Genomic DNA, 27,826 nt, shown 5'->3' with positions numbered 1-27,826 from the left:
CACTTTTATTTAATCTCTTTTCAAAAAAAAAAAAGGGAAATCAATTTGAATACTGCATTATGATAGAGATTTGGTATGACTCATTCATTTTGAGTTAACACAAAATACTGGATCTTTTAGTCAATTTACAATACCGTATTCTACAAATATCCTGAGCTGCCCAAAGTAGTCTGCATTCAGTGAAACTATTACAACCAATACAGAGGCCATAAAGTACTTTTAGGTTGCTGAGTACAAGCTGCAATTTACGCATTTATGAAACTTCTTTAAGCCCCTTTAGTTGTAACAGAAAAACCTTTCCAGAGTTATTAAGCAGCCAGTTACTAAACCCAAATAGAAACAATAGATACAATGTCACCAAATGTTGATGTATAAAATGCATTTCAGCTTGGGTTATAACCGGAAATGTTACTTTGCAACATCAGTTCACTCTTTGGGGTCATTTATCAAGACAGGCGCTAAATAGCAAGAGCAAACTGGAAAATAGACAATAGCTTCTTGTGGGTGTGTTCCCCCGAATGCTGTGTGAGTACAAAAACCCATAAATGACTGCTGCTGATCCACTTTTTTGCACGTGCTACTCTACTCACACACAAGCAAAGTCTTGGTAAATGACCCCTTTGTGTCCATACTGCAGTTTGTGACTCCAATATAAATGCATCACAGTGTCAAGGCATAATAACCAGGCTCATCATGGCAGAAAACGTTAAGCATGTAGCACCGAAATATGATTAATTAAGGGCTAGCATCAGAAATGAACAAATGTTCAAATGGTTTGTTAGAGAGTACAAAAAACAATAGGGCAAGTGAAGGCAGTGCCGGAAGGACAACATGGCAAAAAATCTCTTTTAAGAAGACTTTCCTGACTCAGAATGGAGTCCAAGTCAAATTATGGCATGTTTGTGATGTTGTATTCATTGCCTTTTAAGTCTGTTTTTACTCAGTAGAATGAACAGTCTGTAGCTGGTCACATGAAATACGTTGATACAGGTCTAAATTGTGTCCATTTCAGTTCAGCTGTACAGTTCTTGACTTCCATGGGAAGCAATGTCTTTGGGGCCAGTGGAGCGACTGGTTGTGCTGGTTTTAGCTGTGGTAGCTGGGCACAGCTGCCTGTTTTTGGGAGAGACGTAAGAGCTCCTCTCTGATGGCCTTTATCAGAGAGGCAGAGGAGTGTGTCGGGGGAGCTGGATCCAGGGGAGGAGGCGCTGATAAGTAGCCCACCCCAGATGTGTCTAGATGGGGAGGCAGTGCTGATTGCTCCCTGATACCATTTCTGGCCATCTGTAAGACAGAGTACTCATGATAGTCCAGGTACTGAGGAGGGAAAATATTTAGGAAAGGAAAGGAAAGAAAGAAGAAGAAGAAGAAGAAGAAGGACTGGTTAGTATAGAAGGTTAGAATTGTTAGGATAGAAATATTGTACGTATGAGAAGATACATACTGCATCTTTTTCAAGTTCTGCCCTCGTGAAAGTGTCATGATAAGGATTCCAGCCAATTCCACCATTCTGGCCCAGAGCAACTCTCCCTCCTGCAGGGTAACCATTCATCCGACTGGACAAGCCCACCTGTGTGAGATGGTGAACACCTGCCACACATGACAAACACATCACATTAGAACACACTCATTTGCATTGTTTCCGAAGTATCAAAATTAAAACCTTTGATTCCTATTTTACTGGACATTCTGCTTTTACCTGCAGTACCCCCCACAGGTCTTGGTCTGGCAGATGAAGGCAGTTCATCAGCATAGAGGCCCCTGCTGATGTACAGGCTGTCTGGTTGGAGCTGCTCACTGAGTCCCACTGGTTCCCCTGGTGGAAGGTAGCTCGAGCCAAGGCCTTGTCTGAAAGCCACACACCTTTTTATTCAACTTGAGAGACCTATTCAGTGCATGCTCCACTACATGTTGTCTGCAGTATTCTCAAATGTGTGTGAGATACATATCAGTGCATTTATGAGTCAGACCACTACCAGGATCTGACCCATTAGAGTAATGAAATAAAAATGACTGATCATTGATTATTTATAGAGCTCCACTCGCAGCATGCTCCTTAAGAAAAAAGGTTAAAGAACCTTACAATGTTATGTAAAAAAAGGTAGAGAACAATGAGATACGTTGCACTCACCTTGTGGCCCGGCCTTGGATTTGGGGTGGAGACAAATCACTATATCTCTGTCCACACAAAAAAAAAAAAAACATTGAACATACACGTTTCACAAGATTAGTTTGCTCTATGTGCTTTAGTAAGCTTTAGTAATTCTTTAAAAAGCATCTGAAAAGAACATTAAATCACCATCATTACATTGACAGTCATGCTATAGATTCTCGCTCAGTAAATCTACCAATTTACATACATACTGCAATAGTATAATCTGGTCCTTATTCAGCTCAGAGCCCTCTTACAGGGCAAATAAAGCATGTCATCACTTGGGCATACTTCTCACTTATGCTCTGCACTTAGAGTGTGCATGGCTATATATTTGTTCAAACCCGGTCGACACTAAGTGGTGCTAATGCAGATCAAGCATATGTAGGATGTATTACAGGAGACTTAAGAGTTGTAGAAAGCTGAACAGGGTATGAGGTCGCTGCTTCACTGAGGTGACAGATGGAGAGATGCTTAACTGATTAGTTAGGTAAGAAGACACAATGAAACGAGAAGCTACAGGCTTCCTGCTATAGATAGATGTAGATAACCTTAGGATTATAAATACTTTGTAAAAGAAGCAGAAATAGGAATGAATCAGGCCAAATGCTTCCAATTAACTAGTATCTTACTATATGCATTTGAGCAGTTCAATAGGAACTCACAGTAGAGAAAGGTCCAAGTGGTTGGTAGGCAGAACCCCAGTGTCCAGGAGGGCTGGAGCTTGAATGATTGCCATTGACGCCAGGGAGAGTGATGCCTGCAGAACTGCCCTGAGAGGTGGGCGACACAAGGGCAAAGGCGTCATCCAGCAGGGAGTGCATCTGCTGCCGAGCCTCCTCAATGGAGGGCTGAGGGGGCATGTAGGGGGGAGGAGGAGGGGCATGTCCTGGGGGAGAACAAGCTGGGCCAAGGAAGACGTCATCTGTGGGTGAAGGACTCCTGAGAGGAGATCCTGGGCCTTGGTCTGGGTCCGACTGAAAGGAAATACATATGATTAGAATGGCATTGTTGGAATTGTGCTAAGTTTTTATTCACAAATAGGTCCTAATGTTAATAAACATAAAAAAACAACAACATATTCTTCAGGGGTGTCCAAGCCCTTTTTCATCGAGGGCTGCATGTTGAAGTGTATACAGCGTGGAGGGCCATGGCAAGGTGGCCAAAGCAGTCAAATATTCAACCAGGTGCATTTAAAAGACGTTTACTTTATTTAGGCTTGGAGCCTTAATGCAGCTCTGTCTCACCATTAAATGTGCAATTTTAATGTTTTAATCGAGGCAGTAAACTTGCAGTAAAAAGCACCATCACACCAGCGAGGTGTGCCAAATCAATGAGAAGCCTGAGGGCCACCGAACATTGGTTTGAGGGCCGCATTTGGCCCCGGGCCGCACTTTGGGCACCCCTTTTCTACATATAAGACATATAGAAAAAGACTTTCCCTCTGCATAGCCATTGTAGCAGTAAGAACAGCTAGCAATAAGAACATTCACATTCATGTTCAGTTTCCTGACACTGCCTTCGTAAGTACAGATTTTAAGAAGTTTCTTAAGAAGATGTTCATGAATGAGGCCCAATGTGTATCTAGATACGAACCACATAGGCAACATTGTTGACTCCGGGACACTTTCTGTAAGCAGCATCACAGTCGTCAGTGATGAGATGGTCTTTGTCTGCCTCCATCATGCCTCCATTCAGTGGATCCTTAATCCTCTGCTTGGGAGAACGCCTCCCTCTGCAACTGCAAGCACACACATTATAGTTGAGGCTTGTTGTCCCAACAAAAGACAGTGCATTCATCAACACAGACCTCTTTTTGGGTTCTATAAATATGGCGGGCGTCTGTGCATCTGGGTCCAGGATTTTGTCTATTTGTAGCTGGGCTTTCTGATAGATGTGGTCCTGCTCCCTGCTGTCGCAGAGCCCATTAGTCATGTCCTCCATGGCAGGGAAGTCATAGTGGCCCTTCCTCTTGGCACGCAGGCGGATTTTGTTACGATGGTGCTCAATCTCTGACTTTTGCCTTAGAGCAACCTGGATCTAAAGAAAAGTTAGAGATTATTTCATTGAAAAAAATATATACTAGATTACAAACCAAACCCAACAATAAATGCAACAGTCTAGTGTATTCATTACTAACCTCCCGGTTTATCTGCTCTGGGTCAGACACTATGCCATTGGCTGGGGGACTGTGCAGCGGAGGGACAGACATAGGCTGCATTGCGATAAGCTGAACTTTGTTTGGTCTCCTTCCTGCATCTGTGGCACGAGACATTCTATCAACATGCTCAAAGATGGAAGCTGACGACAGCTGTTCAGATGTACCATTCATAGGTGGAGGACCTTAAAATGCAAGCAAAGATTGTGCATTAGAACAGACAAGCCCAAATGAGAAATTTTAGATTTTAAAGTTTTCTTGGTTCTTAGGGAATATGGTCTTCAGAGCTATTGCTAATATTTTAACTGCTATAAAACGTATGGATTTCTATTTGCAAATGGTACTTTTCAAATAAGGACAAAGCTTTTGTTTGATAGGCTGATTGTGTGTGTGCTGTGATTGACAGCTGAGCGGACAGTGATGGATGGCGAGAATGGACAGAACACAAAGCTAGTGCAGAAGCAAACAGACAGCACAGAGACGCAGCTGCAAAAGGTTAAGACTAAGGTCCAGCACAACACAGACTGAAAGAGGACAGACTCTTACCAATTTTATTCTTCCCTGAAAACCACAACAGAAAGGAAAGAGAGCTTTACTGAGAAGCCCAACACCACATAGGAACAAGAACGACAGAGGTGCAAAATGAAAGTTGTGGAAAGAGAAAAAATTTAAGTAATAATCTTCTGAATGTTGCTTTGAAAAACGAGTCTTCAGCTTAATTTACTACTGTGACAGTTAAGAAAAAAAAAAATCACCTCAAGTTGCTACACAGCGGTGGAGTGTGCACAATTCTAGACAGACATTTATCAATAACAAAACACAGGCCGTTCCTCTGGGGGTGAGTCAGTCTGTCTAGCTGCCTGACTGACTCCGGCTCAGCACACACTCGCTCTGAATGGCAAAGCAGGCCTGAATCCCTCAACAAGCTGTCACATAAAGTAACTTCGGCTATTTCCTTTCCCTCCCCCCAATTCCCAATTCACTTTTTTGGCCTTATTTTAACCACAAACCAACAGGTGTTTCTTTTATAAAACATCTCTTCAACTGAATGATCGTTTTATTTCCCTGTTTCTTCTTCCATTAGCTGCCCTCTCTTTCACACTCCAAGCCTGTGAAAATGTTTTCAGTCACATCCTCCCATCCCCCCGCAGTCCTTTTAGCCCCAGTGTTTGTGAGAGGTGCCACTTGCCATTTAAAACATTGATGGGGATCTTACGGGTGTGCTTGGCGTCACTGGGCGTGCCCGGGCCTCTCAGGTTGTCCTCCGCTGATTCCCGCTCGCTGGAATGGTCAGTTACCACAGAGTCACCGTCAGAAGGTGAGATCCTGCCCAGAAACACACGCAAGAAGCATCAATAATAAAAATGCAGGGCAAGCTTCACAGGTCAAAATCCCATGCATAATCAAATACAGGTAAAAGCAGAGGGGATAGCATGCTTTTCTTTAAGGCTGAACAATTTTGTAAATAAACACCTTGTCATTTGACATACAAGCTAAAGCTACATACTAGTCCATGGATGCAGACTTTGTGACAGAAAACTTCTGATTTTGATTAAATTGCCTTTAATCGTGTCTGACATACAGTACAACAAAACCTTCCCTCATTGTTAATCTTAACGTAAAGGTATTGGGTATTAACGGTAGAAGTAGGGAATTGCGCTTAGCTACATCTTCACAGTGTCAGTCAGTTTAAGATAAACAGCACCCCAGATATGACAGAGTGAGAAGGGGGGGAGTATGGTAAGTAATGTCGACAATCTGTGGCAGAATACATCAGCAAAAAAGCTGTCTCTCTAAAGTCCATCAATAATTGATCTAAGAATCTGTCAGAAGCTTTATGTCTGGGTGAGTGCCTGCTCCAACTGCGCTCCAACTAAAAATGGAACATGGGGTTGAAGGATAAAAACAAATTAAATGTCATCTGAGACTGATTTTGTGCATCTATGGGTTTTTAATGAGAAAATCTGGCCCTACAGAATGCATGCTGTTACTCGACGGCAAGCACTTAGTGAAATACGACACTAAAATGGACTTGTGATGCCAAATCTTTAGTGTATGCGTATGAATTGTGCTCCAGTGCTCCAGTTGTGAGTATACATTAATCAGCATATCATCCAGTGTGTTCTCATCCGTACCTCTCTCGCCTCCGACTGGCATGGGACGCTTTGGTACTGGAGCCTTTGGAAACAGGAGTGGGTATTTCCCCATTCTCTGATGGACTCAAGCCATCTTTAATGGACATTGGGAGGGGCGCAGGTCCAGACGGCTCCTGGATCACCATGACATCATCCTTGCTCTGCTGGCCAAGGTGCAGTTTGGCAAAGTCGAAGCCTTTTACACTGGGCGTCTGCAGCTATCGACATGAACAAGCAAGAATAGAACAGTCACTTCCATGCAAGCTTTGAATCGGCTGCCACATTGAGAGACAAGCATGTTCCCAGAATATAATTAGGCCAGAAAAGTGAGTCAGACATTAATGAATGAAGAGGATGAATGCGCAGAGAAAGATGGCGATGGGAAGGCTGGGAGTTGATTGCTTTTTCCTTTGAGCTGGAGGGGGTGGAAGACTCTTTGAACGTGAAGCCCTTTGGGACTTTCTAGCAGCCAAAGAGTAAACAGAAGATTTCAGATCTCACTACATGCCTGCTGTGTTCCAAACCCGGGAGTTTGAGCACTAAAACCTGGTCAAAGTAAATATAAGTGACAGTTATTACACTTGCGCTATGACATAAAATTGCTCATTTGTGGGACATATAAGCTGCTACTCCCGTGATACTTGGCTTGGTTAATGGAGCTTGTCTAGAAAAATACTGCACACAATGTAAGGAACATCTACATCAACGTCAAAATGAGACAACTACAATGCCAAATCTTCAATTAATAGCCTTTTGGGACTGACAACATTTACACTATTATTGACTACACAGTCTACCTCATACAGATCCTGTTTCTGGGCAGCGGGATTTAGAGTCTGGTTAACACAAACACAGACTGGTTTCTATGGCTACAGCACAATATACCTCCTTCTGAGCTCTTCTGTGAGACCAAACTTTATCTTTCTCCTCTGTGTTTGACTGAGCTGTTTTCTTTGGTTTTGCTGTGTTTGTTTGAAGGGGCTTCTCGTAAGTTCCACTCTCATTTTCTCCATCTGTGTCGTCACCATCCTCTTCCTCTCCTTCGTCATACTCCTCCTCCTCTTCTTGTTCCTCCTCCTCCTCCTCTTCCTCCTCACTGAATGTCTGCTGCTTGCTCTTTAGGGCAGTCTTTTGGGGGTTCTAAGCAAAAGCAGTGTCGCACAGAATTACTGTATAATAAACTCACACTACATCTACTAAAGTAGATCCTAAATAATCTTCTACTCAAAGAAGGATAGGTGTGTGTCATACATGTTTTAGTGGTATCTTGTGTCAATGAGTCAATGTAGAAAAAATGTGTTTAAGTTTTAGATTTATAGGACTACTAAGGTTCAGGATTCTTCTATAGGATAGGGCAAAAGATCAAGACGACATTTCAACAGTTAAGAAAATGGTTTGAGTTTCCTCTCCATACTACTTTTGTTTTGTTTTTCTAACTAAATACAGATTGTCAACATGTTCAGACCAAGAAAATTGCATCCAAAATGTGACTCACCCAGGCAGGGTGTAGAGAGCCTTTGGGGAGTTATTTGGAAAGGGTTGGAAGCTACTGGTTGGCGATCCCTAGTTTTCAGTCTAGTCAGAAAAGGCCAATGCCCTGACAGAAGGTTACACTTTAAAGTGTTTGTAATTTAGTTGTTCTAGTTGTACTGCATTGACCTGTTCCACATTAAATAGACTCTGCAGTGTTAGAACCTTGCCCAAAGTAAGTCAAACAGGAGTATACTGAACAAATTTATGCTACAAGGATGTCCAAGGACGCTGTCCTCTACATTCTAAAAATAGTGATGCCTTTTGAAATTTCTAAAGTCAACAAAGCATTAATTAAGAATGCTTCACAAAAAAAGGATATAACTGTTTCATAGACTACATCTGCTTCTAAAACCACCTCTAGGGGATAGTCTACTCTAGTCTACTACAAACTACAATCCTATACCTTCCCCCCTTTAACACTGCTCTCCTCTTCCTCCTCTCCAGACTCTTCCTCCTCAGAGTCCCACTCGTCTTCCTCACTAAACTCTCCTTCCTCTGTGTCCAAGGGCTGTGCGTTGTGGAGCAGAGAGGTCCTTGATTCACTGATCGACTGAGAGTAAGAACAGGGGTGTTACATGACAGATGATTAAGTTAAGGAATGGGCCTATCGTCTTTGGATTCTACCGCAGTACAAATGTGCTGTAGCTGAGAAAGGCTGATGTTGGGGAGAAAAACACAACAGAACAGGACAATGAATCAAAGACAAACAGTGGTTGGTTGATGAGCAGAGCAGAGAAGAAGATCATTACTGGAAAGCAGAATTCAATATTATTTAACATGCAGCATCTCTCTTAACACTACTAAAAATACATATTCTCATCTTTATTGAGAATATTTATTCTATTCTATCTATTTATTGACCAAAATAATTAAGTTTAGAACTTGCAGCAGATGTGCATACTACTGCTACTGCTTTGATTTTATGCCTATTGCATTTCTATCAATTATTTCAGAAAATTACATTCTCTTAAGACTATAAACACCAGTCTCACTTTCTGCCGTTGCTGCATGGAGGTCATTGCATCTGGCTGGAACTCCAGCTTGTCTGTGCGGCACAGTTTCCAGTAAAGGATAGAGATTATAATGATGACCACAAGGAGTGGTATGACCACTCCTATGATGATCCACAGGTTTGTGTTCACATTTTCGGCAGGAGAGGAAGCCACTTTCTCCACAGCTGCAATGAGAGCACAGTCTAGATCAGAACAAAATGCAAACTTCAAAAGATTTTAAAAGAGATGCTAGGCTAAATTTCTTTCCACTGCAGTAAACTTTCGCGCAGACTTTCAGTCGTTTTAATTATCTCCCATTCAGTCCCTGGGGAAGTCAGTCCAGAACAGTGTGGCGACACAGCTCCCGAGAGGCGCACTCATTAGGCTTTGATACTTTGTTTAGACTCTTAATGAGGAAGACATTCTTTTGGTAGATCTACAGGTGAAGTAATTAGTGCTAATGTCCATTTAAATATACAGCACATGCACAGGCAAACAGGGACATCTTTAGAAAGCACAAATTGGATGCAGAAACAGAAACACTGAACTCACGTTGTGCCAAAATGCCCTGAACTCGGTATCCTAGTACAATGGCTGCTCTTTGAACATCCAGACTGTTAAGTAGACCGGCTGTTTTTACTGCAGGTATCCTCTCTCCATCGGGACCCTCCGCAAAATATACTATCTCCAAGGGGTGATCTGATCCAGTCAGACGACCAGAACTTACAACCTGGAAATTAAAGAAGAAAAAAGAAGATTAGGACAGCGTTGCACAGTGTGAGTATGAGATTGCGTTATTCAATAACTGCATTGAATAACACATTTATTTCAACAAATGCTCTATTACATTTAAACAAAACATAAAATAAGAACAAGTTGGGGCACTACCCATGCATTTACCACTGCAACATAGAGCTGATAATCCCCTAACATTCTCCATGCTCTAGTTGCATGCATTGAAAACAACATAAACACAAGCTACAACAGTAAACACCCAAGGGTCATAACCTCATTGATAACATCCATAGATCCCCTGCTGGTGAGTAATTATTATTTGACCACCCCTCGGTAGCTGCCTGTCCGATGCAGTGTGTGCGTGTGTGTGAGTTGTCTCCCACTGTATGCCCTCAGGCACACTCCAGTCTGCTGTCTGCATTACTGGAAGTGTAGGTCATGCCTGGGCTGACACAGAAAAATGGCTGGGCAGAGTCACTGATCCAGGCCTAATCCACTCCATGCTTGGTTTATTAGAGTGGAAAGACGGCAGCACCAATGTGTGTTATTGGATGACCTCAATCCTATCCAACCCCTTTCATCTCCGGCCAGGCTGATAGGTGACAGTAGCATATTATCTTATGAGATACAAGTGGATTTGTAGGTGTGTGTGCAAACAAGACAAAAATGTTTACTGTGGGGCACAGGGCAACTATTCATGTAGTGTTTTGCATCATTATAAGACGCAGCAGAGGTCTAGTTTTCTCTTCCATGGCCTGAAAAAATGTTCTTCTCTATAGTCTTAGCAGATATCTGTTGTAAACACAGACAGTAAGTGCCTTTGAAATGCAAAAATCATGGCTCTGAGTCCTCAAAAGCATGGGGCTATCAAGGCAGGAAGGGACAAGTGTCTTTATAAGTGTCAATACACAAAACGCTATTATATTGAGTGATTGTAAAAAGCCTTTTGAGAGGCAGCAAAGACGTCAGCGACCTAAATTGCACCTGACTACTATGCTAAGATGATGGAGGGGGCACAAAGGTCAAACACAGAAAGGCTGTCGCTCTACTTGGCTTGACAAAAATCATATGACTGTGCCACTAATCTAAAAGAAAACTATAATGGAAATATCAAATATGCAGGTCTCATTTTGTGCAACAGGCCTGTTATTTCAACTTTCCCCTGCCCAAACTGTGTGCGTTTAAGCAGAAACAGCAACACGCTCCAAATCATTACAAATGCAAGATACAGGCAGAGGATGCAGGCAGAGGAGGAAAAAAAAAATTAATAATTGATTTCTTGACTCTGTGGAGAAAAGAAGCCATCAAGTAACAGAGTCTATACAGGGAAGAGGAGAAAGAACCGGGACTGATGAGGTTGTGGTTTTGGAGTGGCTCGCCCCTGGGTGAAGGGGATGCGGTTGTCATGGAGACCGGGCCCTGTCCTGTCCCTTAAGAGGGGAGCAGAGCAGGTGTTGGGTCTATACAAAAGCTACAGACTGATTAGTACGACTGGGAGGCTTCCAGCGGTGGTAAACATCGCAGCTCTCATCATGACTGCTCAGTATTCAAGCGTGCTGGATTGAGAGTGCATCAGGGAATGACAAACTTGATGCTTATTAGAGATTACACATGCAAATGGATAGAAACTCAGCTCTTGGTTTATGGAAATATAGAAATATAATAAAGTTAGTGAAAAGCTCTTAATAGTCCATTTTGTATAATGTCCTCCCGTGAATATTTTACTGGCAAATTTCAATGTACATAATTTGTCTGGAAATACAATGTCTCACCTGCACACTGCTGTTGCCAACAGTAGTAGCTCTCTTGACACGCCGCATCAAACCCATTGCTTCCCCAAGTAAAGTGGCAACTCGGCGCTCCATGTTGGCCTGGAACGTCTTTTCATTAACTTTTTGGTCCATAACACCTAAAAGGACTGCAGAAAATAACCAACATCATTTCTACTGTAATGACAGCAACAAAAAATAATTCAAAAAATATGCATGGAAACAGTTGTACCAGTTTTAACCCAGGAGGAGCGGAGCAACTGGCTCGTGTTTAACTCTGGATAATGGAAAGCTGCAGGTGCAAAGAGATAATGCTTGACAATGTTGATGAGCAAAACAGACTGTCTTAGGAAGATTTAATTTCATTTAATAACTTACGTTCGGCAATCTGCAGAACAGGGAAGCCCATGTAGTAGCTGAATTCCACCATAGTGAGCTTCAGGAGAGTGTTGCTAACCTCAGAACCCATGACATGACCTTTCGAGCCACGCACTGTAAAAACAATATCGACCGGATGCCTTGTCGGCTGGCCCAGAATTTTCAGAGGAGAATTTGTGATGTTGACAATCTGAAATGTAAGAAATAACAGAAAATGTCAAGTATTTGGTCATATCTAAAAGCTCTAGGTCTAAAATACAGATACAGAGGTGGAACGGCACATTGAGTTGCCTTGTGTCTGAAATGTGCGGTATAAATAAAGTTGCCTTGCCATATTTAATTTGTAAATAGCACCAAGTAAACGTTGTAAATCTGGATTGGATTACTACACACAAAGAAAATAACCAAATTAACAATGTATGAACAAACAAACAAACTAACTAACTCACTAAACAAAAAGTGGGTTGCAGAAAAAGTGGTTGTGGGCTTTTGCCAGTATAAAATAAAAAACATCTTGCTTGGCAATGTTCTTTCTTTATATACTACTGTATGCTTGAATAACAATAATTTAAGGTTGAAGGTGAGTCCTTTTTAGTTGAGAATTCCAGGACGAGATCATTGGAAACAGCTTTTTTTGGCAATTTTTTTAAGTGTCAAGTTAAGGTGTTTGTTATAACTGCAGCGTTGTGAAATCACTGATCTAATGTGATAATTGATTTGACCACAATCATAACTACTTCTTCTTCTACAGTTGTCAATAGGGCTACAACTAACGATTATTTTGGTAATCGATTAATCTGCCGATTATTTTTACAAAACAGCCCAAATTAATTGCTTGCCTGTAAAAGGCGCATGAAAAAGTTTTTTTTTTGAGGGCGTGTTGTTAGAATAAACTTAAAGTGAATGTTTGTAGAAGGTTCTTAGCGCTTTGAAAAAGTCACTACAGTGGAACTTGGTTTGCTCAAAGCTGCGCATGAACACAAGCACAAGTTTCTGTGAATAGGAAGTTCCACATTTGAAAGCTCAGAAGCTCCAGAGTTCAAAGCTTTAACGACTGGAGGCTGCACTGGCTCTGACTGGGACTTTATCGGGGGAAAGAGCTGGAATTGAGGAAGTTTATTTCCAAACTTGTTTAAAACTATAGGATCTGGCAACAATAAGAGTGGGGTTAATTCTGTATGTACAAAACACTCAACACAGCCAAAGAAAACAAAGTCGTTTTTTTAACCAAAATACTAAATCATTTCATCTGTATAAACCAGAAAACGATGAATTGATTACTAAAATAGTTGACAACTATTTCAATAATCGATTTGTTGTTTCGGCCCTAGTTTTCAAATTTCCCACACTAAATTAACTAATTACATCCACCTTATTTATACAAAAGGCACAAAATAGATAACAAAAAAAATAAATAATTAGAACTTATCAAGTCTGTGCTTCCACAGACTGATCCACTCACATGAACAGTGAAATTTGTTGACTCCTTCAATCGCCGACGGACTTCTGCGTAGGCCCTTGTCAAGCCTCTCTCAATGCTCTCGGTGAAGTTGCAAAACCTCACGTCTACATGGCTGGGAACAAACTGCAACACTGCACATGATGTAGCAAAAGCAAAGTTCAAACAACAAGTCGCGAATCCATGACAGACAGTTTTAATAAAGGTTTGCCGTACCTGTGTGGACTTGATATTTATAATCGGGTGAGGCCCAGCTGGGAGATATTGACAAAAAGCGGCGTCCTGATCTCTGCAGTGCATTGATGACAGAAATGGCTGTGTACACCACCCGGTCTGACACCACCCGGAACACGAACTTTGGAGGCGCTTCAAACACCTACAGAAAAGTAACATATGTAGGACAGTGGTTGGTCTTGTGGTGGTGGCCTCTATGTGACCGGCCATGTCGTTTGTTTGTTACAGAAGCACAGATAAGAAAACAGAGGAAGTGCTTTGGCTTCAGGGTTTGTCTCCATTACTCTGAAGTATTTGAAGACACAAGTACATCATAGAGTGTTTATGTAATCAAAGCGATGTCAAGCACTTTTAGGTGTGGGGATTGCTTTGAGCCTGTAGCTTTTATACACCCATTCTTCTTGAGAAAAAATATTTGGAACGTTTTGGGGGCTAGTTTTAGAGAATACACAATCAGGTTGTTCGCTAAAATACTGTAAGCAAGTATACAAATTAGGTTTGTATGCAGTAAAAAGTAGAAATGTCTTGAGTTGTCTACAAATGGAACAATGTAGGCAAATACCACTACACTCGGACTTTAGGGGGAAATTTTGAAAGTATCGGGACTTTGCAAGTCAGTATTTTTTGTCTGCTGACATTATTTCTCTTATAACTATTTTTATGTTTTGATTAAATTTTGGTGGCCATACCGCCTTTGCTATGCCCAATCCCGTCAGACCTTGGAAGCTAAGCAGGGAAGGGCCTGGTCGGTACTTGGATGGGAGACCGTTTGGGAACACCAGGATGCCTAGCAAATGTAGTGAGTGAGTGAGTGGTTGGTGGTGGTCGGAGGGGCCGATGGCGCAGACTGGTTGCCTCGCTTCCGTCAGTCTACCCCAGGGCAGCTGTGGCTACAATAGTAGCTTACCACCACCAAGTATGGATTGAATGAATAGTGCAATGTAAAGCGTCTTTGAGTGTCCAGAAAAGCGCTATATAAAACCGATGCATTATTATTATTATTATTATAAATTTTCATCTAATCATGATTAAATCATGATTAATCTAAATGATCATGGTGCTTTTATTTGACAGGTCTACTACCTCTTGTGGCAGCAGAAGCTCATTGTTCGGAGTAAATTTTGACTTTGAGTCCCCCATATCAGTCATTACAATAAGAACTTTAAAGCAGAACTAAGTAACTCATGCCCCTAGAAGCCATAAGCGTCACTGCAGGTATCGTAGCATGTTTTTTTTTTTTTTTACTCATTAATTGTCTGTGACAGTAAATACTATGCTGACAGAAAAGACTAAGGGACAGAGGAATTTTGTGTCACAACCCATTTTTTTTTTCAATGATACGTGGCTGTAAACACTGTTTAAATGGTGCTAGCCCGCAGTTAGCTTTGCCTGTTAGCCTGCTAGCATCTTCTTCGCGATTCTATTAGTGTGTATTGGGCCTCTGACCCGGAGCAGGGAAAGTTGCAAGGGTGGTTTTCTGACCAGAGACACCAGAGGAAGATGAAAGGCCCCACAGTCATCTCATTAACACTTGTATTACCCCCAGAGGGACTACGAAAAGGATTAATTAAGTTCTTTATTAACATGTGTATATTACTTACCTGTAGCTCGACTGATTTGTTGAATTCCGCTTTCAGAATGTCTCTGACTTGAGATTTGGCGTATCCATTTGTGGCCCCAAAGGGAAAACCTAAAGAATTATATCAATTTTAAAATGTGTCTTAAATGGAATGTGTACAGAAATTTTGTTTTTATCCTATCAAATCCACCAACCTATTTTCACCAAATATTCAGGCTTGTTAATGTCACAAAGAAACTGTCGGGCGGGCTGGGTGGTGGTTAAGGGTTTAATGGTGTTGCTGACGGAGACATCTTTGGACATCTCGGTCGCTGTAGTCATTTTGGGGGTGTCTTGACGTGGAGTGGTGTTGACAGTTGTTGCCGCAGTGGTAAACCCTGTATCTGCTTCAGTGTTCTCTGGTAACAAGGTCAGCGTGACCGGGATGTCACCTCCATCTTCGGTCGTCCCCTGATCGCTCACAGTTACTGGGGTTCCCAATGTGACTGTGTCTGTAGTAGCATTTAAAACTGGAATGGTGGTGTCATCGTTTTCTATGGATGTGTTTGGGGGAGTTTCTGTTGTGAAAGTGGCATAATTATCCGGTGGAACAGATGAAAAAGCTACAGTTGTGCTCAAAACAGGGGTGGAATGCATTGTAGTTTCCGGGAAAGGCTCGGTCACAAACCAGTGCACATCGGTCAGAGAGGAATAAGTTGCAATTTCATCTGTAAGCGACACTGTTGCATTACTTAACACTTCGATTTGACTAGTAGTAGAGGCTACGATTTCACTACTCCACTTTGATAAAAAATGGCCAGCGGTTTTGGAAGGTTCCAGATCATTATTGGATGCATTTGTCGGTGTCATGTCAGTAAAGTCGAAAACAGGCTCCATCCCTGACACATCACTTGAAGATTCATCTTTGGTGAAATTGTCAAAGCTTATCGTAGGCGTTATATCTGTCACACCGACAACCGTTACGTTGCCCCTTTGCTCAGCGCCGTTATTTGAACTCTCCTGCTGAGTCGAGTAATATTCCAAGCTGTTCATATCGGGCAGGAGGACGTCTGTAGGTTCAATTGTAAAATGATCTTGCCAGTCCGAGATCGCAGACTCCGCTATGTCAGTGTGCAGGGCGATTGATGGCGTGGGCTCGATTGCAAAGTGAGAGGAAAAATGTGCTGTTGTAAGGCTTGGCGAGTGTAGAAAATGCTGCATTGAGGTCGGTGATACCCCCACCCTTGTCGGGAAAGATGTATCGTAGCGTTCCGTGTCCTCGTCCATATCGAACATCTCTGTCGGCACCTTTGTAACCAGAGAATAGTCCACCCCATCGGATCCCATGTATGACATTGTCTCCAAGTAATCTCCTGATCCCCAGTCGATGTCCAGACTATCAGTGGGGAAAATATCATCCGGTGGGCTTTCCGTGGGTTCATAAATAGGTGATGTCGGGTGAGGGCTAACAAAATTATAACCAGGAGCTACTAGAAGAGGTGGGTTTCTGAATGGGGGTGATTTACTAGGGCTACTATGGGTTGTGTCTAGAGAGTTACTGGAAGTTTCAGTATTAGGGTTAGGTATGACATGGTCCGCCTGGTAGTCACTAAAAGCCACTTTAGAGGGCTCTAGGGAATGACGAGGAAATGAGCTCACGGTTGCTACATTCTGCGGGGATGGCTCATGGGGTAGAGTTGCGTTCGACCACGGTGGCTGAGACGGCATGGTTTTGAGAGCAATCGGATTAGTAATCTCTGAACTTGAATAAAAAGGTAGCTTGATCTTTGTGGGGATTGGAGAAAGAGAAGAGTTTTCACTTTGAGTCAAGTATGTTGTTTCTTCTTTCTGTGTATTGTCCAGAGTCCTGTGATGACGGGTGGGTAGCGAACTTGAAGACATACTTTGTTTATTCCCAGATGTAGTGAAAGGTTGTGAGGCAGATTGCAATGGCCCTGTTGTTTCATTTATCATAAAGCTTGTTGTGGAATCCAAAGGAGGCCCATCTGAAAAGACACAACAAAAAATGTGTTAGTAGAATGGTAGGTTGAGAACACTGAGAGTTCATTAAGGACAATTTTGATTTGCTGAATCCAACCATCACATTGGTTTTGCCCAATTTTTTACACCTTTGGGGTATTGTCTACAAAATGTCTTACATCCTGGTGGTCTTTCCACAATTATCGGGAGACTGGGGTTGCTTGTAAAATAATTTGCATTTGTGCATATTGTTTGGTACACAAAGAAACTAGTGTGTGTTGATTATTTGATAAGCCTTATGCAAGTTTAATCAGTACTAAGTAACTCATGCTAGAGGCCATGAGCGCTACTGCAGGTGTCGTAGCATGTTGTGTTTTTTAACTTATTAAGTCTCCATGAGAGTAAATACTACACTGATAGAAAAGACAAAGAGAGAGAGGGATATTGTACATCCAATTACACAATGGAGATATTTTTTGTTCACTCAAACTTGGCTGTACATACTGATTAAGTGGCGCTAGCCCGCAGTTAGCTTCGCCCGCTAGCCTGTTAGCTTCTTCTTTGTGATTCTATTAGAGTGTATTGAGCCACAGGGACAATGAGACACCAGGGGGAAATGAAAGACCCCCCAATGATCCCATCAACACTTGTATTACCCCCAGAGGGACTAAGGTAAACAAATTACTTAGTTCTTCTTAGAAATGCCAAAAGAAATGACAGAAAAATATATTTGAAACTGGCTCCTTAGTTAACAGCCCTTAATATTGTAAATTTTGGCCAAAACATTAAATGACACAACACTTTCAATATTCTTTCCCCTCATTTTTCTCAATGTTTAAAATTTATATCTCTAATTATTTTTTTTAACTCTTCGCCTGCAGTGTCTCACCAAAATGTGTCCAGTGTTCTGGATACATACCAAAAACAAACAACCAGATAAATGAATACCGGTGTACTACTTTTTCAAAATAGTAACAAAAGTACAAACACACCAATGAAGGCACTTGTTGTTGCCGTAGAACACATTAGGAAGGTGTTTTGTTTTGTTTTGCACAACTGTTCCGCATCGTGTTCTTATGGGACAAAGCAGCCGTCATATATCAGTATTGATTTGTAAAGCTCAAGGACATTACGAGCATATAGGATTACCATGCAACTACTCACTCCTGAATTGGACCGGGACAGAGGAAGGGTTAGAGAGTATTAAATATAGCCCCGACAACAACACACAAAGTATAATCAATGTAGAAACAACATATTGATGATACTGAGTCCGGAGCATGTGAACAGCTACATGACTTCTGTTCTGCTGTTGGTGGTGACTCCTTAGAAAAAAATCATTACAGCAGTGCTCTACTCCTGTCTCATTTACTAAAGTGGCTGAAAGAATGAACCTATTGATCTTAAGCAAATGCCAACAGGGAGAAAAGGCAAAGACAAGGTCCTCTAAATAAACATAAAACGCCTACATAAATATTTTTTGCATCAGTTAGGCGGAGGATATGTTTAAGTTTAAGTTTATCAAGATATCATGTATTCTTATGGTTGTGACTTCAAGCGTTTGATGTAGCAAGCTTCAAAATCCAGAACATTAAAACAGTCAACATGCTAGAATGTAATGTATTTTATCTGAAAAGGAAAAATATCTCAGTGTTACATATCTGATTGAATTTGAATTTAGCACAAGGAATAAAGGCACCCAACACATAAAAATCACAGTTAATGGCATTTCGAGAGGATAGGGCAGCTAAACTAACAATGTATTTCAGAACAGAAAATGGTCTGAACTTCAGGGTCAACAATACAATCTGCCAAAACACCATGGAAACATAGTTAGATTTCTGACATTATATTACCAAAACAAACATTTGCAATCTGCTTTTTCAGACCATCCAAGTACATTTGATATGAACTTGAATATCACCAGTTCTTCCCATAGTAAGATATCATGAGCACTGAGCTGCAGTTTTAATGTCAAAGCATCAACTGAGCAGCCAGTATATTCTCCACTGTGAGTCAGCATCTGCTACAACTGCTTTTCTTTCTAATGTGCGCTGGCTTTGTCCGATCACACACACACACACGCACACGCACACGCACACGCACACGCACACGCAGACACACACACACACACACACACACACACACACACACACACACACACACACCAAAATAGCCACAGAATCAGCTGAGGAAGAATACTATTTTTAACAGCGGGTGCGCATAATGGATCATCTCAAAAAAGGCTGCAACACAAAATACCATCTCTCTGCAGTGTCGTCTTCAATTTGCTGCATGGTTTCCAATGAGCCAAAGCGCCCCTGGCTCAGCCCAAGAGAGATCTGCAGACTTAATTACAACCTCCTCTGGTACCTTAATTGAGTCAACATGCGATTATAACAAAGTCTGCTGGCAAGAACTTGGGAAAAAGAGCCAGGATTTTTCCAAAGTCTCGTCTGCTGCACACTCCCTCAGCCTGAAGAACTGCTTTTGAAGTTTTTAAAGTTACACAGATGTCGCTTAACACTGTTCCAAAAAGTGAAAGTGGATGAGAGGCTGAATCGTCGCACAGTATATTCTGAAACAATATGATGGGCAACAAGATGGGAGTGAATATTTCCCTAAATGTGGTTCTCCAAGAGGTTCCTCCTCTCATACTGGGTTTTTTGAGACTGTTCCAGCAGTATTCATGCTTCCCTGTGAAGCAACTGCTGGCATTGTGGCATTGCCCTGTACAAAATAAATTGATTGCATGAACTTGGCTCTCATTCTTTGCATGTACGCAAAACATGGCAGCTCTTGGCTTCCAGACAGAAATGTGAAGATTTAAGTTCATATTCTGGCAAATGTACATAATGTCACCATTTATGTGTGTTAAGTCAGAGAATAATGAGACAATAATGAAGTCTGGCACAAATATGTGTTACCTAACTCGACTCAACTCAAGGGCATTCATCAATAAATAAAAAAGGTGATAATTGGAATTACTATGGTCATTGAAGAGTGCTAAAGACAATTTAGTTATAGTATAGATCAGAACTAGGCAATGCACTCATACACACCAAATAATAAATGTGTGCGTTTTTATAAAGGTATCTCGTACCTATGAATAATGACGTAGCGCGACAGACAGTAGGCCGACTCTCAGACGGCGAGAGGAGTTTACATTACAGCAGTTAATGAGGAACAAAAGGCTGGATGCTTTCACAGCGCTGCCACCTGTTACTAGAAACACGAGTGTGTCACAGTCGACTGATCACTCATTGTTTGCCTGTTCATGAAACTCGGCACTGGGGAATCCGCACAATATCAGGTCACCCCAGTCAAGTGCTCGGCTCGAACCAAAGAGCAATTTACCACTTTTTCTTGGTGATATGAGTCATACTAAGCTATTCCACAAAAGGACAGGGGTTATAGTTCTAAATTGAAGTATAAGTATTGACAGCTATATGCCACCTGCTTTGGTACAAGGGGCTTAAGTACAGTTATTACTATTATGTTAATACCGGCAGGCAGAGTTTTTACTAGCATGGTTATAGGATGGAAATATCATGCCAACTAGAGCATATCAGATCAGAAATTATTACCATGAAAATACTAATTCAATTACCATGTAATACCACAGTTGCCATGTTATTACGCTTTATTACAGTTCTATAAAGTAACATGGTCCTTTTTATTTGAAATCAATTTAGAACCTTTGTAAATGCAAAAGATGTAGATTTTAAATGCTGCCAGTGTGATAAAACTAATTGATGATTTTTTAATGACATTTAACAAATAAACTTATTGTTTATTAAGAAAAATGCCACTACAAATCCAGTGCGGATTTTAAACACAACCTATAGTGTAGTTCTGTATCACTATGAGATAAATAATAGTACAATCGATTGTACTGATCCCATGTAGTGGGTTGCCTACAATTGGGAGAATGGACAGCTTTGTGGCTCAATAGTAAGTAAGTAAGTGCTTTATTTGTCATTGTACAAGCGTACAACAAAATAGTGTTCAGGTGTTTGTCCTGAGCCGCTGTGACTGAGCCGCACTGCCATTGTGGGTCAACTTAACCAGCAGGAGGTCGGGGAAACTGTAGCACTCAGAGGAACCCGGCTGGCTGCCTTCTGATACTCTGAAACCTCCTGGGTTTGTCTCTGTTTCAGAGCGTGGTGTTCTGCACTGGTCAGCTCCTCCTGCTCCTTCCTCTTCCTCCTGCGCAGCTACCTCCGCTCCACAACAGGCTTTCACCATCTTCTGGGAAGTGTTTAACAGTTAATCTGTTTTATTCTCCAGGGAACGAACATTAGAGCAATAGAAGGCATGTGTGGCTTAGCTGTGAGTCTCGCCCGGGTACCTCCTTGATTTTTTGTTTCTTGTCGCTCCTCTTGTGACGCCTCCACTGTGCTGTAGGTGTGGGGGGCTCTTGGTGCCTCAGTGTCTCAGAGGAAGAAATTTGTAGGTCTCAAATGGGTTTAGCTGATAAGCTAGCTTTTTGTTTCCTTTTAAAAAGCTGCTTCCTTCAGGACCATTATGGACTCTCTGCAGAAAAAAAAAAATTCCCCCGAACCCCACAAAAACATGGCAAAGACATTCAAAAGTATCCAGTTTGCAGAAAAAGGCAAAAAATGCAGCTGTGCCAAGAGAGAGGGAGGTTGCTGCCTGTTTACACGTCGCCATGAGAAACACCACATAAATAAAAAGGTCCCAATAAATATACAGATTGGGTCAAACAATGGGGAAAAAAGTCGACCTCACTATGTGCAGGGCATTCAATTTAGTCTGGGTTAATTTCAGTGACACCAGAGAAAATGAATAACATTGTAATTTATTCATCAGATCAAAGACCGTGTGCTAATGTGGTTCTATTTCTATTCACTGGGAGTCTTCAGTCGTGGCTGAATTTAACAAAGCCTTGTATATGCTGCATTACATTTGCATTTGGTCAAATTGATAGAACAGTAAATCCTGGTCACTTGGCCAATGCAGTATACAGGCTATAAACTGTTACTCCATGTGGTGTTTAGATAGAGCAAGGACCAGGGCAAAATATATTACCCCACAGTCTAAGTTCAAAGATATTATCAACAGCATTGCAATCAGTGGAACATATATTAGAGTGGCTAGAAGGAGATTATTTCTATTCTTTATGTGGTTTAGTCTGATTTGTCCTGTTTCAGTCCTTTGCGAGCCTGGACGTCTGCCAATAATCATGTAAAAAGGATCTGCACAAGACAAGAATTGTTATTGCCGCTGGCTGTTCTGATGCCCCGAAAATGGAAGACAAATAAATGGAGCAGTGTTGAACTTCAGAACATCTGAAATAGCATTTACCCATAAACCGCAAAAGCATTGGTCGCCATTATATACTGGATTGTAGCTCTGCACAAGCCTAAATGTGACTCCACTATAATAATATTGAAATGTTCACGAGAAGAAAGTACAAATCTATCAGAATAAACAGGCAAAAATTCAGCTCATTAATATTGTACGTTTACTGATGAGCTGAGTGCTATACTATACTGTGTGTTTGACCTCAATAATATGTAACAAGTTTGTAATAGTTTTGATCTTGTGAGCAAGATTAGAAAGTCTTTTTTTGGATCTACTTTTTTCAGCAAGCTGGTTAAATGTGTAGCTAGCCGTAATAACTGTGAAATGTCATACTTCTCCAAAAAATTGTCATTCATAGTCACCCACCCCTGAATATCCCTTAAAACATTTTAAATATAGCCCATCCCAGAGTAATCTGAGCCCTTCTGTCTTGTAACTTCTAAGTTGGAGATAACTTGATAAGTGTGATTGACAGGCTGCACTCTGCTGCTCAGTGAAGTTTGAAAGTGAATTATAAAAACCTTCCTGGTCAAATTTACTCAAACCATGAGCTCACTCTAAGAAACAGGCAGCCACCAATACAATAAAGCCTAATAAACGAGACCATATATTATAGTACTCGAGGGTTTGGTCGGCAGAACAATTGGATTAGCTCGACAGCAGTTTGTTATTACAAAGCAGAGTCTGTTATTATCTGTGCCAATAGCTAAATTGAAAGTGATCGTTAGGGGAATTATTTATTTCAACAAAGATTAAGATTAAAGCTGCTCTCGTTTTGTCTTCCCGGTTCTTTTCTGGGTGGTACATTATTGAAATAAGGTTACTATGAGTCAATCAGTCTGTGCCAAGCATCTGTGGACAGCACACACACACACACACACACACACACACACACACACACACACACACACACACACACACACACACACACACACACACACACACTTATGTACATTAAAGTGTATGTATAGCAACCTGAGATAGCAATTACCCAGCCCTTTAATGATATCATTTCCTATAGCTCACAGCCTAAAATAAGTTATTTAATGGTCATATAATTTGAAGAAATTTGGAGTAGAAGAAAGGTTCTTTTGGGTATTAAAGTTAGCTTATGCCGAGCCCACACATGGTTCTGTTTTGAGCAGAGCCCCTTGCGTGACTGGCTCTTTTCAGTTGGCAGGGTCCATAGACTTTGAGTGCAGTCCAACAATCAAGATACAGCCCGCGTTGACATTTGGTTTATCGGACGAGCTTTTAAGATGGGAAAGATTCCATTGGCGTTATCAGTGCGCTTCAATTAGTTCAGGTCCTCAGCCAAAGTTTCAGACGGCACCCACACAGAATTATATTTATTTCAAACTATGGCTCTCGAGAGGTTGTGGAGTGATACAGATCTTGTCCAAAGCACAAAAGGTCACACTGCCGCTTTGTCGGAGGCTGCCAGTGGGTGAGATAAATGCATTGAGTCATATGAATTGGACTAAAAGTTGAGTAGAAAGTTCAGACTTGGCTGACGTCCTACTTGGACCTCATCAAATATTCATGTGCGCCTTGTCTTATTTCCCTTCTGGAATATGTTTAAAGATAAGAGAAAGCAGGAGAATAAGTGCAGATTTTCAACTGAGAAAGAGGAAATGTGTTAGTGGAGATTGAAAGAGTTAAAGGTTTGCTGCATTTAGCAACAAATCTGTCATGTTGTAATGAAAGGAGGTATCTGGAGCCACTTGAGAACTGTTTGCACAATTTCTTTTTCCTTCAAGCAGCTACATAATAGCCACGGTAATATTTTTTGATTAATACACATATTGTCCCAAGACATTTTTTGGCCTATTGACATGTTTCCTCTCAGCAGCATACTCTATGTCTATGTCTAGTTTAGGATTGGTCTTTTTTTTTTTTTAAAAGAGGGCAGAATGTTGGCCCCACTCACATGTACACTTTCTGACTTTGAATTCTAGTCATTTGCTCCTAAAGACAGGAAGGCAGAGGCTGTAAGAAGAGAGGCCCAGAGGACTGTGTCACTCAGCACCTCCACCACAGGCCACTGTCGGTCCCTGAGGACACACACTGCAGCAATGCCCATTGGAAGGAGGTTGATTTCTGCACAACTCTGCAAAGTTACTGGTTTTGGGGACACAGCTGACTCCAAAACAAAATAAATGAGGGTGGAGTTGGTAAAGAGAGGCCAGGCCCAGCGGCACCATCTGCTCCTCCGATAAATAATCAGCTGCAGTTTCTCAGGGGCAGGGCACAAAGGCACTTGCTTCATTTTGACACTAGTGTTTGCTATCACGAGTGTCTAGTGACTAGACTAAGATAGGTTGAAGAAATATAGTTTGGACTAAAGTCTGAAAGAAGCTGAGATTTACTAATTGTATTTTTGTAAATCAATATAATATGCACAATAGCATGATAGCAACACATTGCTTTAAACACAACACTTAAACACTAGCAAATCTTAACAACGGGCTTCAAATTCCTCCACGGGGAAACTGTGCCAAATTCACATTCATTTAAACACAGATAAAAGCAGTGGACAAGAAAAGTAGCTCTTCGCTACATGCTGCCATTGTTGTTTTTATATTGCATTTGCAGTGTTAGATAGTTGTGTCCTTTGGCAAGACACTTGACTCAGCACCTTTATGAGTACAGTGTGGAAGTGAGTAAACGGTGGTGGGGTCAATGGCACAGGTCGGCAGCCCCAGAGCAGCTCTGGCTACAATATGTATGCAGTGAATGAATGATGACTTGTGTAGTGCTTTGAGCAACTTGTCAACACATACTAGTAAAGCGCATTATTAGTTGTAACTGCTGACCATGTGCGTATTTCTTCAAAACGCCACAGGGCATGTTGTTTTGCATTGGCATGGTTTGGGAAGGGTACACATTTTATGGGACTCTTGTAATAGCTCCCAATACCCATGACAAACCCATGCACACAGTGTCTGTGAATTTAAGATAAAAACTTTCATTCACTTGTAATAAGAATATCAATCAAACTCTTGCACGATATACACTGCATACAACTAAATTAAATAACAATATTGTTGCCATTCCAATATTCTTTATACTGGTAATATGACCTAAATGCAGTGGACGTTGCCTTAGTATAAACCATAAAACTGGTAAATGAGTAACAGATGTAAGCTGTGGAACCCCACTATGGTACCTCCACTTGACCAATCAACCAACCAGTCTGTGTGATGCAGCAGGTAATAGCTGCCAACTGGAAAACATTAGGTCAATGAGACAGAAATGGCTCCCTGTGTCAATGAAACATGAGAATAATATGAGCATTAAGGGAGCTAACGTGAATCTATTTTTGAAAATACTGTCTAATATTATTGGTGTCTATTAGATCTCTGTCCAGGGTAAATGCCCAGCTTTTGGCGTTTGATAATTCAGCTCATTGATCTGCAAACAGATAGTGAAAAATGAATGGCCATATTGTCATCCAGCACAGATCACATTACATGTGGCAACGGACTGTGCCGCTAATTAGCCTTGAATTTTCCAGTTCCCAAGGTTTTACTTGCCAGACTTTGCAGGACATAAAGAGACAAGAGCTTTGGAGGTAAACTTTATGGTATCGCATATAAAAATATAAAGTTACATCCTATAAACTGGAAAGTGACATTTTGGAACTGCACTTTAGAGGGACACTCAAGGACATTAGGAGGTGCTGAGGAGTTATAGAAATATTTCAAAGGGGATGGAGAAAAGATTTAGAAGAAATAATAAAACGTGCCTGTTTGAAGCTGTGGGGCAACTTTACCACTGCTATATCTGCGTAATAGTTTTTAGGTTACATGTAAAAGCAATGAATTATAGTGCAATTTCACACCGAGAAAATATTGTTGAATACTTTAGAATTGGCAGATAAAAAGTTGCAAATTCTTAAGCCATGGTTTTAAATTGTGTGCAAGTGTCATAGGTTGTTGATACTGAACATACAAAGTCTAAGCAGTTTACTACTAATAATAAGTTTGAGGATAGTTAGTTGGGATGTACTTTATTGTTTTGAACAGAAATGAGAGGAAACCTTATCAAGAGCAGGGCAACCAGGCATCCATCCCCAGATCTTGAGCGAGGCAAGTTGGCTTGGTCAGGACAACCAAGCTGGAGGATTTAGCCAACTGTATGTTTTGAGTTGATGGGGGAAACTGGAGGAGCCAGAAAAAAACACCCAGACACAGGGAGAACGCGCAAACTCCAGAGAGAGAGGCCCACATGGTCCAGGAAACAAACCCAGGACCTTCATGCGGTAAGTGTGTGCTAACCACTCAGCCACTGAACACATTTTTTGTCAATGATGTTCTTTTCATTAAACTCAACCTCTGAATTCAACATTTTTATCTTTTATGTCCATTGTGCCACTGTTTGATTCAGCGAGTAAAGCAGCGAAATGCAACATTAAAGGTTTAACACGTCGCACACAGACTAACACTTGTCACAGTGTCCTCAGAAAGCACGACTGTGTGGCCAAGGTCACTCAGCTGCAATGTGGCACGTCAAGGTAACGGTGCCGACATAAACAAAACTGAGCCAAAAAGGAAAACAAGACTAAAGTTGACTAAAGAGGGACAGCTACACAAACATCTTTTAAACACTGGACAGATGAAATATTGTACATAGTTTAGTTGAGTACACATAAAGAATATTTCACAACGCTCTGCTTTTTAAATGAGCTTACTATAGCGGGGTCTATGAAATTTTCTTCCCTTGAGCTAAATTGACATAACAAAAACGTAGGAAACCTTTGCTGCACTGTTCAGCAAGAGGTGCAGAGCTACTGGTAGCTCCAGAGCTACAGGTTGGAGATCCCTGCTCTATATATTGACAGTTAACTGCAGAACTAACATGTAGAGACAGCAGTGACAGATAGCCAGATATTTACTGTGAACAATCTGAATCTTGAGAAATATTACTGTATACAATAGTGGCATCTCTGTCTCAGCCTTCATAATAAAAGATGAGATCATTTATCAAGTGTCAAATCACTTATGTATATGCAAAAATGACATAACAAATCTATCTATCTTTGTTTGTTATGTAGTAACTTGTACTTACAAAAGTTACCCCGTTACTTGTTATGTTGTTGAACGAGTGACTGATCTGTGTGTTACATAAGAGAAAGTACACACACATAGTGGATCAAGTTGTGTGTGTCAGCAAAAGTGTTGTCTTACCTGAGTCAGCATTGATCACTGTTATCAACACCACAATCCAGAGGAACACTGCTCGCTGGACGTGGGAGGGCATCAGGGCCAAACCCACAGAAGACACTGCAGCTGCCATCATCCAGGGCTGTCCAGTCAAGGCATCTCATCTATGTGTCACTGCAACTGCAGGTACTGGTCCACTGCTTCCTTCTCTGCTTAGAACTTTCTTTTCATGTTGAACTTCAGAGAATAT

At 41.3% G+C, this 27,826-nt stretch overlaps 1 protein-coding gene across 6 annotated transcripts; it reads right to left on the bottom strand.

Moving 5' to 3' along the window:
• Positions 1 to 106: 106 nt before the first annotated feature.
• On the bottom strand, positions 107 to 27,826 carry LOC306971838 (UPF0606 protein KIAA1549). Of its 6 annotated transcripts, none has more exons than XM_079568257.1 (21): positions 27,601 to 27,826; positions 15,319 to 17,109; positions 15,147 to 15,235; positions 13,528 to 13,687; positions 13,315 to 13,445; positions 11,853 to 12,042; positions 11,707 to 11,766; positions 11,478 to 11,623; positions 9,523 to 9,700; positions 8,971 to 9,155; positions 6,446 to 6,663; positions 5,500 to 5,636; positions 4,857 to 4,871; positions 4,293 to 4,495; positions 3,963 to 4,192; positions 3,749 to 3,893; positions 2,818 to 3,129; positions 2,132 to 2,178; positions 1,700 to 1,848; positions 1,445 to 1,590; positions 108 to 1,317 (listed from the first exon to the last, which is right to left on the bottom strand). In XM_079568257.1, the coding sequence occupies exons 1-21, from the start codon at positions 27,710 to 27,712 to the stop codon at positions 1,087 to 1,089; spliced, it is 4,875 nt and encodes a 1,624-aa protein (XP_079424383.1). In that variant the 5' UTR covers positions 27,713 to 27,826; the 3' UTR covers positions 108 to 1,086. The 6 variants fall into 6 exon arrangements, with proteins under 6 accessions (XP_079424381.1, XP_079424382.1, XP_079424383.1 ...); XM_079568258.1 differs by having other exon boundaries at positions 5,527 to 5,636; XM_079568260.1 differs by having other exon boundaries at positions 108 to 1,284; positions 5,527 to 5,636.

Source organism: Gobius niger (genome assembly GCF_951799975.1).
Source record: "Gobius niger genome assembly, chromosome: 12".
NCBI classification, from domain to species: domain Eukaryota; kingdom Metazoa; phylum Chordata; class Actinopteri; order Gobiiformes; family Gobiidae; genus Gobius; species Gobius niger.
This window is presented reverse-complemented; position numbering and strand designations above follow the sequence as displayed.

What these genes read in the sequence shown, in the direction of transcription:
- LOC306971838 (XM_079568255.1), bottom strand. Translation starts at nt 27,712, where the DNA reads ATGATGGCAGCTGCAGTGTCTTCTGTGGGTTTGGCCCTGATGCCCTCC. An exon ending in CTCCTCCTGGGTTAAAACTG is followed by an intron (nt 11,624 to 11,706) that starts GTACAACTGTTT and finishes TATTTTCTGCAG; the next exon opens with TCCTTTTAGGTGTTATGGAC. An exon ending in TTGGCAACAGCAGTGTGCAG is followed by an intron (nt 9,701 to 11,477) that starts GTGAGACATTGT and finishes TTTAATTTCCAG; the next exon opens with GTTGTAAGTTCTGGTCGTCT.